Source organism: Canis lupus, chromosome 25, assembly GCF_048164855.1.
Source record: "Canis lupus baileyi chromosome 25, mCanLup2.hap1, whole genome shotgun sequence".
Lineage (NCBI taxonomy): Eukaryota > Metazoa > Chordata > Mammalia > Carnivora > Canidae > Canis > Canis lupus.
Genome location: NC_132862.1, coordinates 5,166,922 through 5,182,916, shown reverse-complemented (window position 1 = coordinate 5,182,916; position 15,995 = coordinate 5,166,922). Strand labels below are relative to the sequence as shown.

Genomic DNA, 15,995 nt, shown 5'->3' with positions numbered 1-15,995 from the left:
TCTTTTGGAGCAAAATATGCTTTTTATGACTACATTCTTTCTAGAGTATTTTCCTTTTAATAGCTAGCTTTATTTAGAAAAAATACCGGGTATTTTTTGGGTATCTGTTAGAAATTTTATACACGTAGCTGTTAACTGTAATAGTGAATGTATTTGTGTGTTTTCCCTCCAGAATCTCCATGGAGAAAGAGACATGAATGTCTGCAATGATATTTCCTGACAAGAAGTTGATACAAGAGAAGGAAAAGAGATCAACAGCTAGTGAGCAGAATTTCAGATAACCAGCATTTGGTATTTATCACCTCCAACTACAGACTTCCGTTGCCTGCTTTTAAATCAGAGATAACTACGTCAGGACCCAGACAAGGCAAAAGGATACTTTTCATCTGTATTTTTTGAGATCAAAGAAACCACAATGTCTAGAAAACAAAACTCAAAGGGTAAGATTACATGTGGGTATAAATTGTTAAAAGCATAGATGTAGAATGGTGATCTATATATTTTTAAAAGGTTCTCTTAATGTATTTTGAATGGTTATATTGTCCCTCACCCAATGCAGTACTTCTGATAGGTATAATCTGTCTCTATCTTGACTGCAATTAATTTTAGAGGAGTAAGAACATTCACAACTTTATCCATTATCTCTTTAATTATCTAAGTAATTGTGTATATTAGATTACAGTTTTGTGTGTTTCCAGTTTGGGAATTAATTCATATAGCAATTGCTTTTCTACTTTTATAAATGTATTAAATTGGAATATATTTGCAGGAAAGTCAACTGCATCTAGAAAATACACTTTCTGAAGTATGGACATATGTTAGGGGCGGTGGTGGAAGATAACTTTTACTGCAGGATATTCTATATCCTGTGAGTTGATGGTTTTTTTCATTGGAGACAGGAAATGAAGCAAGAGTAAATGCTTCTAGTTTTAGATTCCTTCTTTAGCTTTCCTTCCAGGATTATTACTCACTCTAGCTTCTTATCTAAAGTAAAATACAAGATCAAAGAATCAAATACCAAGAATAGTTGGGAAAGACTATAAGATCCCTTTTTCACCTTTTTTAGAATAGCTGCAAAAATGCAAAGGGACAAATTTAACAGTAGCACTAGAACTATTATTATACAATAACTAGAATATATTTGTTAGAAGAATGACCATAGCTATCCTGGCTTTTTTCCCTCTTTGAGTTTAATTTTCAATTTAAAGTTAATGTTCTTCCATTCAAAACAAAGGTGTAGATCTAGGTCTCATGTGTTAAATATGAAGGAAAATGCTTTTAAACTTAATTTTGACTTGGTAGTTCACAAACCTCATTTTAAGAAAATAATGTACTGGAGCTGCTTGTGATTTTGAAAGCTGCAGTTTCATTGTATAGTAAATCTGTATAAAGGAAATCTGAGTTCTAAGGAATGGTTAGATTACTTAAGAGCTATTTTATGCAATGAGATTATTAACTGAAAAGTTTTTATAACCAAAGTTTGTTTCTTCTTTGTCATGGTTCAGTTTGCTTTCTTCCCAGTTATGTTTGAAACATTATCTGTTTTCCTCCTACAGATGAGAAATACTATAGTAAAAATAGGACTCCAGACTTTAAAATAAAACAGTTTCATCTAAAAAGTTAGCATTGAATCTTCAGCTACGATTGTTGAATTGTGTATTTTTCCTGTTTTGTCAGTTTTAAATTTACATATTTTAGGATTCTGCTATTAAGTAATATACATTTATAATTGCTTTATCTTGTTGATATATTGTTTTTTATTATGAAATGTTCTTTGTCTCTAGGAATATGTCTTTTTTTTTTTTAAGATTTATTTATTTATTTATTCAGAGGGAGAAAGAGAGGCAGAGACACAGGCAGAGGGAGAAGCAGGCTCCATGCAGGGAGCCTGACGTGGGACTCAATCCCGGGCCTCCAGGATCACACCCCCAGCCACAGGCAGCGCTAGGTGCTAAACTGCTGCACCACCAGGGCTGCCCTAAGAATATGTCTTTAAAGTTTAATTTTTCCCACTCTCTTATACTTATTGTTTTCAGGAATTATCTTTTTCATCCTCTTACTTTCTTTTTTTTGGTGGGGGTGGTACTGAAACCCTCAACCTTCACTTTCAGTGTGTTTTGAACTTAAGTGTCTCTTGCAGACATCATATGGTTGGATCTTGCCTTTTTATCCAGTCTCACAACTGCATTTTGATTAATCCATTCAACATTTAGTGTATTTATCAGAATGATTGGGTTTATGTCTGCTATTTGCTGTTTCCTAAATCTTATTTTTTCGTTCCTCTGCACCTGCTTTATTGCTGCCTTTTTATATATTTTTGTATTTTATCTTTATATTACTTTATATTTTATACTTCTTTGTATTAATTCCTCTGATTTTTAAAAGCTATTTCTTAGTTATTTTATTAGTTATTTTATTTTATTAATTAAAATAAATAATTTTATTGCTCTAGGATTGCAGTTATACGTCTTTAACTTGTCACAAGCTTCAGGTTAATACTGACTTAATTCCGGTAAAATATAGTAACTCTCTTCCAATATAGCCTTGTTTCCTCTTCCCTACTTTCATACTATCATATATATATATATATATATATATATATATATATATATATCCCCAACAATATGTTGTTATAATTATTACTTTAAAGAAATAAGAATTATTACTTTTGAAGAAATTTGGAGAAAAGAGAAAAAATATATATGTAGTCTTTATATTTACTCAAATATTTACCATTTTGAGTACTCTTAATTCCTTCCTCTGGATTTGAGTTACTGTCTGGTTTTATTTCCTTTCAGCCTGAAGGATTTAGTTTTTCTTGTGCACAAGTCTGACAGGAATGGAGTCTTTCAGACTTTTCTTTTTTTTAAATCTGAATATCTTTATTTTATCTTAATTTTTGAAAGATAGTTTTGCTGGCTATAGAATTCAGCACTTAGAATGTGCTTTTCCACTAAATATGTCATATTGTTGTTCCTCTGTTTGCTATGAGTCCTTTTTTTCTTCTCAAGATTTTCTCTTTGTCTTTAGCAGTTTGACTGATGGAATTTGGTATGGATTTCTTGGGAATTTCATCAAATTTTGGCCATTGTTTCATCAAAAAAAATTATTCCTGCCCCTTTCTCTCTTTCCTCTCCTGTTAGGAATCCTGTGATGTGTATATCGGTAAGCTTAATGTTATCCTACAGGTGACCAAGGAACATTTTTCTTTTTTCTTCAAATTTTTTTTCATATTGTTCTTCCTTTATTTAGATTGCTTAATTCCTATTGATCTCTTTTCAATTTCATTGATTTTTTTTTCTTCTGTCTCAAATTTGCTATTAAGTCTGGTGAATTTTTCATTTGGGTATTATATTTTCAATTAGAATTTCTTTTTAGTTTTATAGTGTCTATTTCTCTATTGGGATTCTCTTTGTTAAATCATTAGGACTGTATTTTCCTTTAATTTTTTGAAAATATTTTTATTAGCTGTTTTGAAGTTTTTATTGCTTAGGTATACCAACTTGGTGGACCCTTTAAGAGTACGTTTCTATTGATGGTGTTTTTCCTATGTATGAGTCTTTCTTTCTTTCTTGGCTTTTTTTTTTTAAGATTTTATTTATTTATTCATGAGTGAATGAATAATATTCATTCATATTATTTCATTATTTATTCACACAGAGAGAAAGGGAGGCAGAGACACAGGCAGAGGGAGAAGCAGGCTCCATGCAGGGAGCCCGATGTGGGACTCGATCACCGGTCTCCAGGATCAGGCCCTGGGCTGAAGGCGGCGCTAAACCACTGAGCCACCAGGGCTGCCCTCTTTCTTGGCTTTTTTTAAACAGATAGTTAACTCTGGATTCTTATTTTATTTTCTTGAAGTTTTTTTTTTTTTTTTTTTTTTTTCTTGAAGGTATTTTAAAAATAAGTAGCCTGGACATAAACTAGGATATCTACCTCTACCTGTCCCATGTGTACAGTCACAAATGTATCTGCACATATTTTTAAATTCTAATTTTTATTTTTTACTTTTGCTTTTTAGGGATTGTCCCTGTGTCTGCAGTGTTTATTGGTCAGCCAGTGATTTAGACTGAGGTTTTGCTAAACATCTAAAATGCATAAGCTTTTATTTTCTGCTGATTAAACTGTGGGTTGAGGAGGACCTCAAAGTTCAGGCTGATCTTAAGTTTGTTTTCACTTTTACTTTCCACTGGCTCTTAGGATTCCCCGTGCACGTGCATAGTTTCTCGTTTCCCATTTAGCTAGGAATGTGTAGAGAACAAATACAGCTTTTCTATGTTTTTTTCTTTATTTCCAGGGTTTCCCTTTTAAATTTCTTATTTGTTTACCACTCATTTAACCAACACTTCAACTTCAGGCTAGCAAGGCAGCAAGGTGGGTTTTTTTTGTTGTTTTTGTTTTTGTTTGTTTGTTTTTTACATTTATTTCTAAGTTATCCACTTTATCTGAGAGAGCTGTGGAGTTTTGCCCTCCTCTCTAGTTAGCCTTCTTTGGCAATAAAGCTGCTATTTTTATAGCTAGCCCTGTCTTGGTTAAAGCTATTGTTCTCCATGGAGCAGGAGATGTGAATGGGAGCAGTCCTAGGCAAGAAGGGTACAGACTTCACCTAAGACACTAGCAGTTTCTCAGTAATTTGTTGTGGCCTTTGATTTCTACAGCCCTGAAAAGGTTGTTTCTGACAGTTTTGTTCAGTTTAATACATGTGTTTTAAGGAGAGAACTTGTAACCTCTTCATGCCACCCTCAAGCCCAGTTTTATTGTTTTAGAAAAGTACTGGTCGGGATCCCTGGGTGGCGCAGCGGTTTGGCGCCTGCCTTTGGCCCAGGGCGCGATCCTGGAGACCCGGGATCGAGTCCCACATCGGGCTCCCGGTGCATGGAGCCTGCTTCTCCCTCTGCCTCTGTCTCTGCGCCTCTCTCTCTCTCTCTCTCTCTGTGACTATCATAAATAAATAAAAATTAAAAAAAAAAAAAAAAGAAAAGTACTGGTCCTCAGCGCTTAGAAATTAAAACAATAAAAACAACTAGTTCTTCATACCTGGTAGCTTGAATAGCTATGTAAATAGTGGCAACAAAGGACAAGTCTTTAGAAAGTGCCCTATGGTTTATGTGGCTTACTAGTTAGGTAAAAAATGCTTCTGCCAAAAATCTCTTGTGGGCCTTACCCTTGGATTACTGGAACTGTTTCTTGGGCACCCAGATGTTGAAAATCAAATAAAAGAACTTTTGGGCATCCCCAGTGGCACAGCGGTTTAGCGCTGCCTGCTGCCCAGGGAGCGATCCTGGAGACCCTGGATGAGTCCCACGTCAGGCTCTCTGCATGGTGCCTGCTTCTCCCTCTGCCTGTGTCTCTGCCTCTGTGTGTGTGTGTGTGTGTGTGTGTCTCTATGAATAAATAAAAAATCTTTTAAAAAAAAGTAAATAAAAGAGCTTTTGAGTAGAACCCATAGCAGATATTTGAGAACCTATTAGGTTCATGATATGAATTTATAGTGGGATAATTATGCATAATTTTAAAAAAAGATTTTGTTTATTCATGAAAGACACAGGGTGGGGGGAGGGCAGAGACTCAGGCAGAGGGAGAAACAGTCTCCCCTCAAGGAGCCCAACATAGGACCCGATCCCGATCCCAGATTCCAGGATCAGGACCTGAGCCAAGGGCAGATGCTCAATCTCAACTGCTGAGCCATCCAGGCATCCCAATTATGCATAACTTTTAACCATTTCCTGACTGATATCTGAATCAAGCACTAGATAAAAGAAACCCAATTCTGAGGGTAATCCAAGGCTGGGAATAGGTTTAGTTCTGATTCCCACAGATTACTAATGATCCTAATTTTCACTTTGAAGAGTCTTCAGAGACTAGAGAACGATGAGACAAAATGATTGTAGTTTTAACATTTTTAGGAACCCTGATTATGGTTAGGTAATCTTTTTCTCTCAAAATTGACTGTATCTCAGAATCATCGTAGAAATTAAAAAAAAATTGTTTTTGAATCACTATCTCTGAGGATAGTACACTAGACTGTTTTAAACAGATTTGCTAATATTTTTCTGGACCTAAAAACCGTGTTTGCTCTATATTTATCAAATTATAATGATAATGGTAAGAGCAATGTACTTTTTTTGTTAACTTCATTTTGCACTTAACATTAGTTCTCTCTCTTCCTCTTTTCCCACTTGTAAAACTATTCAACTACAAAACACCTTCACATTTGATATTTAAACCTCTGAAACATTAAAATAGCTGACTTAAATTTCATAGTTGATTTGCATGAACGGTTTCTCAATCCCAGTACTGTGCTATTGCTTAATTGCTTCACTACTTTTTGTTTTATATAGAGCTACCTAAATATTTCTCTCTTCCTTTCCTCTGCCCTCCCCGACTTTTTTTCATTTCACAAAACTGAAACCCTGTATCCATTAAACAATAACTCCCTACTTTCTCTTATCCTAATTCCTGGAAACTACCATCCTACTTTCTATTTTCTGATTCTGTGAATTTGATACTCTTAATAATTCATACACATGGAATCATATGGTATTTGTCCTTCTATGACTGGCTTATTTCACTAAGGATAATGTCTTCAAAGTTAATCCATGTTGTAGCATGTATCAGAATTTCCTTCCTTTTTAAAGTTGAATAATATTCTATTGTATGTATTAATCACATTTTATTTATCTGTGGATGGGTACTTGAGTTGTTTCCACTGTCTGACTATTGTAAATAACATGCTATGAACATGGGTGTACAGATGTCTTTTGAAATTCCTGTTTACACTTCTTTTGGGTTTATAGCCAGAAGTGGGATTGCTGGATTAATGGTTGTTCTGTTTAATCTTTTGAGGAACTGCCATTTTGTTTTCTGTAGGAGATGTACCGTTTTACATTCCTACCAGCAGTACACAGGGTTCTAATTTGTCTGCATTATCTCTAACACTTGTTATTTTCTGTTTGTTTGCTTTTTAAATAGCTATCCTAACGGATGTGAGGACTTCCTTTTATTTTATTTTTTTAAAAGATTTCATTTGTTCATGAGAGACAGAGAGAGAGAGGCAGAGACACCGGCAGAGGGAGAAGCAGGCTCCATGCAGGGAGCCTGATGTGGGACTCGATCCCAGGTCTCTAGGATCACATTCTGGGCCGAAGGCAGGCACTAAACCGCTGAGCCACCCAGGCGTCCCGAGGACTTCCTTTTAAAGACAAGAGTTATAACCTGTTTTTATTTTTAAATTTTAATTATTTTTTATTTTTTTTATGGAACACTTAATGAATTTGCATGTCATCCTTGCATGAGGGCCACGCCAATCTTGTCTGTACCATTCCAATTTTAATATATGTGCTACCACTGATGTGAGCACTACAAAGTGTTTTTATAAAGTCATAAAATTTTTAAATTTAAAGAAATTTTAATAACTATCAGAACTGACCTCTTTATTCTTTGTGTCTTCCACTTCATCTGTGATACTTATAAACATTCACTGTATGCCTGTCTTTGCCTATTAGACTCTGAGCCTGTTGGGATAAGAACTGGGTTTTGTTCTTGTATGTCTTTCTAACACCTAGCTTAGTACTTTGATACATTGTAGGCTGTCTAGAAACAAATTATGTTAATTTATAATTTTAAAAACATTTCAGATTTTTTTCTTTTTAAAAATTAAGTTTAATTGAAGTATAGTTGATGCACATTGTTACATTAGTTTCAGGCTGTACAGCATAGTGATTTGAAAACTATGCATGATGCTGTATGTTCACCACAGGTGTAGCTACCATCTGTCAACATCTTGAGATGGGGAGTTTATCCTGGATCATCCAGGTGAGCCCTAAGTGCAGCCACAAATATCCTTATAAGGGGGAGGCAGAAGGAGATTTCAGATAGAAGAGAGAGCATCATAACCATGAGGGCAAGAGATTGAGGTGATATGGCAAGCCAAGAAATGCCTACACCTACCAGCAATTGGAAAAGGCAAGGAACAAATTCTCTAGAGCTTTCAGAATGACTATACCTTGCCATTAGCTTCATTTCAGCCCAGTGAAACTGGTTTTGGACATTTAGGCTTTAGAACTATGACAGTAAATTTCCATAGTTTGAGCTACCATATTTGTGGTAATTTGTTTTAGCAGCCACAGGAAACTAATACAGAACCAAAGCAAGTGTTTGGGCCTTTTAGTTCATTGCTCTCAACCATATTCTCTTTGTTGAAAGTCACATACTCTTAATATACTTTTTAAATGCCATCTCTTTTTAGAAGTTCAATAAAGAGGACATTTTATTTTAGGCTCTAGCTAACTGTTCTACAAAAGATATCTAGAAATAATTGGCCACATATTTCTTTTTCCTTTCCTTTTAGGGGTAAAATATCTAATATAAAGGTGGGAAACAAGTAAGTAAATGTGGCTTATCTTTCTACCCTAGGCAATTTAAAAAATTGGTTGTCCTTAGAACCCGTTTAGGGCAGCCCCCCGTGGCACAGCGGTTTAGTGCCGCCTGTAGCCTGAGGTGTGATCCTGGAGACCCAGGATCAAGTCCCACGTCGGGTTCCCTGCATGGAGCCTGCTTCTCCCTCTGCCTGTGTCTTTACCTCTCTCTCTCTCTCTCTCTGTGTGTCTCTATGAATAAATAAATAAAATCTTAAAAAAAAAAAAAAAAGAACCAGTTTAAATTATTTCTTATACTGCTCATTTATGTGCTTACTACAAAAAAGAAACCCCCCAAGTTTTTCTAGTGTATTATTTTTAAAATTATTCCAGAAGGGTATGCTTGGTGCATGCAAGAATCTGTTAGACCAAAGATAGGGAAGGTAAACACTTTGAAGGGAGAATAACATAGGCAAAAAGGATAGAGCAGTTGAAAAGCTGAATGGTGACAAATTCCTGGAGCCAAGAGACCAGTGATTGATGTTCAGGGCCTTCTGGGGTGTGAGCAGGAACTAGTGACCACCCACCCCACCTTGCTCTGGCGTAGGACCCCCCAAGAGACTGAGTCCTAGCAGTAAAGATGAGTGGAAATAGACTCACCCTTGTAGGAATTGCAACTTAGTTTTAAATTATTTCAGTACCTGAAATTGGTTTGAGGTAATATAGGTGCAAAGCAAATAGATCCTCTCTGGAAATCCTCACAGATTACTTTCATTATCAGTTTTTAAAAATAGATTGTTTAGTACACAATAAAAATAATTAGAAACATGAGGAGATGTAACAATAAGAATATGGAATATTGTCTCTAACATTAGACAATAGAACAGATACACAGGAGACCTAAATATTGGAGTCACCAGATTTAAAATAACTATTCTTAAAAGATTCAAGGAAATAAAGACAGCATGGAGAAATTCAGTAGACAACTGGCAAACTACTTTGTAATGCATATTTTAGATCTGAAAAATACAGTAATTGAAACTATGGACTCAGTGTCTGGTTTTAAAAAACAGATTGGTATTATCTGAGAAGAATCAGTGAACTGTAGCATAAGTTAGAAGAAACTAAATCATGCATAGAAAGTCAAAATATGAGGACATACAGAAGAGACGGTGAAAGACTTAGAGGCCTACAGAGATTAGTTATGTCATATGTGTAATGGGAACTGCAGAAGAAAGAGCATAAGGAAGAGTATTTGAGGAGATATTGTTGATAACTTTCCAAAATTCATGAAAACCGTCAAGCCACAGATTCAAGAAGTATCAATCACAAGCAGAATACATCATAGTAAACATCATAGGAACATCATAGTAAAATTTCTAGGAAACAAAGACAAAATCTTAAAAGCAGCCAGAGGAAAAAAAATACACAGTTTTAAAAAGATCACAATCAAACCTAGAGATAACTTCTCAAATAGGAACAATAGAAGTCAGAGGACAGTGGGATGATATCTTTAAAGGTCTGAATTAAAATAACTGCCAGTCTGCAATTCTACACATGTCATATACAGTGAAAATATCCTTCTAGAATGAAGTGGAAATAAACAGGTGTTTTTTTTTTTTTTTTAAAGATTTTATTTATTTATTCATGGGAGACAGAGAGAGAGAGAGAGAGAGGCAGAGACACAGGCAGAGGGAGAAGCAGGCTACCATGCAGGGAGCCCGACATGGGACTCAATCCCGGGTCTCCAGGATCACGCCCTGGGCTGAAGGTGGCGCTAAACTGCTGAGCTTCCCCGGGCTGCCCAGAAATAGTTTTAAAAAACAGCAAAAAAACACAAAAATAAAACCAAAAAGATGTCACCATTGGAACCCCACTGAAAAAATCCTGAAGATATTCTGAATACAGAAGAAAGATGACCCAGTTGGAAGGTTGGAGATGGAACAAGGCATGAATAGCAAAGCAAACCACAAATACATGGCCAAGTCTAAATGAATATTGATTATATAAGACAATAAGAAAGTTTTATTAGGATTTTAAAACACATAGAGAATTATGGGGTGCCTGGGCAGCTCTGTCGATTGAGCGTCCCAACTCTTTGTTTTGGCTGAGTTCATGATCTCATGGATTGTGAGATTGAACCCCATGTCGGGCTCCCTGTTCAGCAGAGAGTCTATATGAAGATTTTCTCTCTCTGCCCTTCCCCCAACTCATTCACTCTCTCAAATCTTAAAAAACAAAACAAAACAAAAATACACAGAATTAACTTCAAAGTAGTCATGGCCTATAAATTAGGAGAGGTATATGCTTCCTTGCTTTATCAAGGAAGAGAGTAAAACTGCCAATTAATAGTATAATTCTGCAAGTCACAAATAGATGTTATAATCTCCAGGGAAGCTATTAAATTAAAAGACTGGTCACTGCATACTGCAGCATGGATAAACCTTAAGAACATTATGCTAAGTGAAATAAGCCAGTCATAAAAATACGTATAATACATGATCCCATTTATATAAGGTATCTTCAATAGTTAAAGTCACAGAAAGTAGAATGGTGATTGTTAGGAGTTTGGGGGTTATGGAGTATAATGAGTTATGGGGAGTTGTTGCTGAATAGATACAGAGATGTAGTTTTGTAAGATGAAAAAGTTCTGGAGATTAGTTGTATAATAAGATGAATATACTTAACACTACTGAACTTATGTTCTTAGAAATGGTTAAGATGGTAAGTTTTATGCTGTGCTTTTTTTAACCAGAATTTTAAAAAAGAGACTAAACAAAAGAAAACTGTTCTGAATGTGGATATATTAATATTCAGCCAGAGTAGACTTTAAGGCAAAAAAGCATCATTAGGGATGAAGGAGGGGCACCTCGTAATGATAAATCATTTAATTTAACAAAAAATAATTCTAATAACAGATTTACATTTCTTGAAGTTTTTATTTGTTTATTAGAGACAAAAAAAGCACAAACGAGGGGAGGAGCAAAAAGGGAGGGAGGAGCAGACTTTCCATCCAGCAGGGAGCCCAGTGTGGGGCTCCATCCCAGGACACTGAGATCATGACCTGAGCCAAAGGCAGACACTTTACCAACTGAGCCACCCAGGTGCCCCTCTAATAACATTTAAAACAAAAATTGGCAGAATTAAAAGGAGAAATACGTAATTATAGTAAGAGATTTTAACACAGATCTCTCTAACTGAAAAAACAAAGATGTGGGATTAATAAGGATATAAAAGTGAATTTATACCACTTTTAGAGAATTAAAATCATTCAGATTATTATTTGGTCACAGTGCATTTAAGCTTGCTATCCAAAAGTTAATTAGAAAATCTCCAAATATTTGAGTATTTAAGAAATATACATTTGAATAATAGATCAAAAAAATTAAACAGAAATTAGGAAATATTTTAAATAGAATAATAGAGATTTATGCATAAAAACTTGTGTGCAGCTAAAACCATGTTTAGAGGGATTTTTTTTTAAATTTTTATTTATTTATGATAGTCACACAGAGAGAGAGAGAGAGAGGCAGAGACACAGGCAGAGGGAGAAACAGGCTCCATGCACTGGGAGCCCGACGTGGGATTCAATCCCTGGTCTCCAGGATCGCGCCCTGGGCCAAAGGCAGGCGCCAAACCACTGCACCACCCAGGGATCCCTAGAGGGATTTTTTATTTCTTTTTTAGCTTTACATGTATATATTAGAAAAGAAGATAGGCTATAGATAAGTGAACTAAGTTCTAAGGAAATTAGGAAAAAGTTAGAAAATTCAATCTCTTCAAATATGTAGAAGGAAATAAAATCATTCTTGAATAATGGGATTCCAATATTTATGATTTTTTCCCCTTTTCCTTGCTTTATTGTAGTTGTTAGATCTCCAGTTGTCTAGAGGTAATGAAGCAAAAGAGTTAACTATGTGAGGTGATGAATGTGTTAATTGTTTTGGTCTTGGTCATTATTCCAACAGTAGCTATGTATATCAGCTTATCACATTGTGCAGTTTAAATGTATATATTTTTCAATTTTTTCTCAATAAGGTTAGGAGGGAAAAAAGTAACAAAGCAAGCATTTTTGTCTTCTCATCTCAAAGGAAAAGGGCTTAGCATTCACCATTACGCTGATGTTTACTATATGATTTTTGTGGATACCCTATATAGAAAGGCCACAGAATGTAACCTTTTCGAATTAGTGACTTTAACAATGTTGCTAGATATAAAATTATTCTACAAAAATCAGTTCACACCTACTTATACCAGCAATAAGTCATTAGAAAATGAAATTTAAAAACGGGATATTTACAATTGTGTCAAAAGTATAACATAGAAAGAAATTCAATGAAAGATATGTCAGATGGAAATGTAGACGGATGAAACAGCCCAGAAACAGAGCTATTCATCTGTGGAGATTTTATTTTCCTAAAAGGTGGTACTGCAGAGCTTTGAGGAAAAGGTGATCTTTTTTCACTTAATTCTGAGATATTTGGAAATCCATATGGAAAAAATGTAACTGTTCCTTTACTTCATACCTCTGAAGCAATTTACGGTTTAGATTATAGACCTAAATGTGAACGGTAAAACAATAAAGCTTATGAAGGATAATTTAGAAGAATATCTTTAAGACCTCAAAGAAGGAAGGATTCTTTCCTTTTTAAACCTTTTTCCTTAATAGGGTTTTTTAAATGTCTTAATGGAGTTTGTTTTTTAAAGCAGTTTTAGGTTTACAGCAAAGTTGAGGAGAGGTATAGATTTCCTGTATACCTCCTACCCCCACAGATACATAACCTCCCCTGTGATCCGTATCATTCACCAGAGTGACACATTTGTTACCGTGGGTAAACCTACATTGACACATTATTATCACCCAAAGTCTGTAGTTTACATTAGGATTCTTTCTTGGTGGTGTACATTTTTTGGATTTGGACAAATGTATAATGACATGTATTTGCTATTATAGTATCATACAGAGTAGTTTCACTCCCCTAAAAATCCTCTGTTCTCTACTTATTAATCATTCATTCCACTTAACCCCTGGCAACTACTGACCCTTTTATTATTGCTATAATTTTCCTTTTCCAGAAAGTTATATAGCTGGAATCATACAGTATGTAGCCTTTTCACATTCACTTATTTCAATTAGTAATAAGCAATTAAATTTCCTCCATGTCTTTTCATGGCTTGTAAACAAATTTCTTTTTAGCATTAAATAACATTCCATTGTATGGATGTACAATAGTTAATCCATTTACCTACTGAAGGACGTCTTGGTTGCTTCTAATTTTTGGCAATTATAAATAGAGTTGATATAAACATCCATATGCAGGTTTTTGTATGGGTATAAGGTTTCAGCTCCTTTGAGTAAATACCAAAAAGAATGATTGCTAGATTGCATGGTAAGTTTTGTAAGAAACTGCTGAACTGGGGACGCCTGGATGGCTCAGCAGTTGAGCGTCTGCCTTCGGCTCAGGGCACAATCCCAGAGTCTCGGGATCAAGTCCTACATTGGGGTCCCTACAGGGAGCCTGCTTCTCCTTCTGCCTATGTTTCTACCTCTCTCTCCATGTCTCTCATGAATAAATAAATAAAATCTTAAAAACAACAACAACAACAAAAAAAGAAACTGCTGAAGTCTTCCAAAGAGCCTATATGTACCATTTTCCTTTTTTACCAGCAATGAAGGAGAGTTCCTGTTGCTCCACATCCTTGCCAGCATTTGGTGGTGTCAGTGTTCTGGATGTGGGCTATTCTAAGAGATGTGTAGTGGTATCTCGTTGTTTTAAGTTACATTTCCTTGATGCCATGTGAAGCATCTTTTCATATGCTTGTTTGCCGTCTCTATATTCTTCTTTGGGGAGGTGTCTGTGAAGGTCTTAGGCCCATTTTTAAATTGTGTTGTTTCTTATTGTTGAAAATTAAGAGTTCTTTTTATATTTTGAGTAACAGCCCTTTATCAGGTGTCTTTTGCAAATATTTTCTCCTGGTCTGTGCCTTGTCTTTTCATTCTCTTGACAGTGTCTTTTGCAGAGTAGGTAGTTTTAATTTTAATGAAATCCAGCTTATCAATATTCCTTTCATGGGTTATGCCTTTGGTGATGCATCTAAAAAGTCATTGCAAAAATCCAAAGTTATCTAGATTTTCTCCTGTATTATCTTCTAGGGAGTTTTATAGTTTTGTAGTTTACATTTACATCTGTGATCCATTTGGTGTTAATTTTTGTGAAGGACGTAAAGTCTATACTTAGATTCATTTTTTTTTTGCATGTGAATGTCTGGTTGTTCTAGCACCATTGTTGTAAAGACTTTCTTACATCAGTTGTATTGCCTTTGTTCCTTTGTCAAAGATCAGTTGCCTTATATCTGTCAGTCTATTTCTGGGCTTTCTATTCTGTTCTACTGATTTTTTTGGTCTATTTTTTTCACCAGGACTACACTGCCTTGAATATTGTAGTTTTATAATATGTCTTGAATTCATGTAGTGTCAGTTCTTCAGCATTGTTCTCCTTCAGTGTTGTGTTGGCTATTCTGTGTCTTTTCCCTCTCCATATACATTTTAGAACCACTTTGTTGATAACCAAAAATAAGTTGCTAGAATTTTGATTGGGATTGCATTTATTCTGTAGACCCAAGTTGGGAGGAACTGACATCCTGACAATATTGAGCCTTCCTATCTGCAAACATAGACTGCCTCTCCATTTATTCAATGCTTTAATTTTTTCCCTCACGGTTTTATAGTTTTAAAGGTCTTATGTATACTTTGTTAGATTTATATATAAGTATTTCATTTTGTAGGATGCTAATATAAATAGTATTGTTTTTCATTTCAAATTCAAAACACTTCTTCATTGTTTTTATATGGGAAAATGACTGACTTTTGTATATTAGCCTTGTATCCTGCAACCTTGCTATATAAACACTTAAAAGATCCAGGAGTTTTTAATAACATTAATTTTTAAAAATTTGTTACTGAAATTTGTAAGCTTATAAAAAATAGAAAAATACAATGGACTCCCAAATACTCATAACTCAGGTCCAATAATTAACAACACATTGCCAATCATTTTTGGCTATACTTTGATCCACCCCCAGGGGATTATTTTGAAACAAGTTTCTAACATTATCTCAGAGAAAGAGGTTTTTGTTTTTTTTTTTAAGATTTTATCTATTTATTTGAGAGAGAGCATGAGTTGGGGGGCATCAGCAGAGGGAGAGGGAGAAGCAGACTCCCCGCTGACCAGGAAGCCCAATGTGGGACTCAGTCCCAGGACCCCAAGATCATGACCTGAGCCAAAGGCAGACACTCAACCAACTAAGCCACCCAGGCACCATGAGAAAGAGTTTTTAAGTAGACAAAAAAAGCGCTAATCATAAAGGAGAAGAGTGAATGTCAGTGCCTTATTACATTAAAATTAGGAACTTCTGGGATGCCTGGGTGGCTCAGTGGTTGAACATCTGTTTTCAGTTCAGGTCATGATCCTGGGGTCCTAGGATTGAGTCCTGCATCAGGCTCCCTGCAGGGAGCCTGCTTCTCCCTCTGCCTGTGTCCCTTCCTCTTTCTGTGTGTCTCTTATAAATAAATAAATAAAATCTTTTTAAAAAATTTAAGAACTTCTCATCAGAAGGAACAGTTAAGAGAGGTACAAG

The 15,995-nt window shown here is 35.3% G+C and overlaps 2 protein-coding genes and 1 non-coding gene across 3 annotated transcripts in view; 2 read left to right on the top strand and 1 right to left on the bottom strand.

The window, feature by feature from the left end:
• Positions 1 to 432, top strand: part of DNAJC22 (DnaJ heat shock protein family (Hsp40) member C22) — an 89,839-nt gene extending 89,407 nt beyond the window's left edge. Inside the window, exon 5 of the mRNA XM_072798139.1 lies at positions 173 to 432. The gene's annotated coding sequence lies outside the window, so the exon portion shown is untranslated. The remainder of the gene's footprint in view (positions 1 to 172) is intronic.
• The window catches only part of SPATS2 (spermatogenesis associated serine rich 2), a 66,998-nt gene continuing 51,301 nt past the window's right edge, over positions 299 to 15,995 (top strand). Inside the window, exon 1 of the mRNA XM_072798127.1 lies at positions 299 to 440. Within this exon, the coding sequence (XP_072654228.1) occupies positions 416 to 440 (25 nt within the window). The 5' untranslated portion in view covers positions 299 to 415. The remainder of the gene's footprint in view (positions 441 to 15,995) is intronic.
• Positions 7,251 to 7,360, bottom strand: LOC140617775 (U6 spliceosomal RNA). The gene has a single exon (XR_012017942.1). It is a non-coding gene; the product is annotated as a U6 spliceosomal RNA (small nuclear RNA).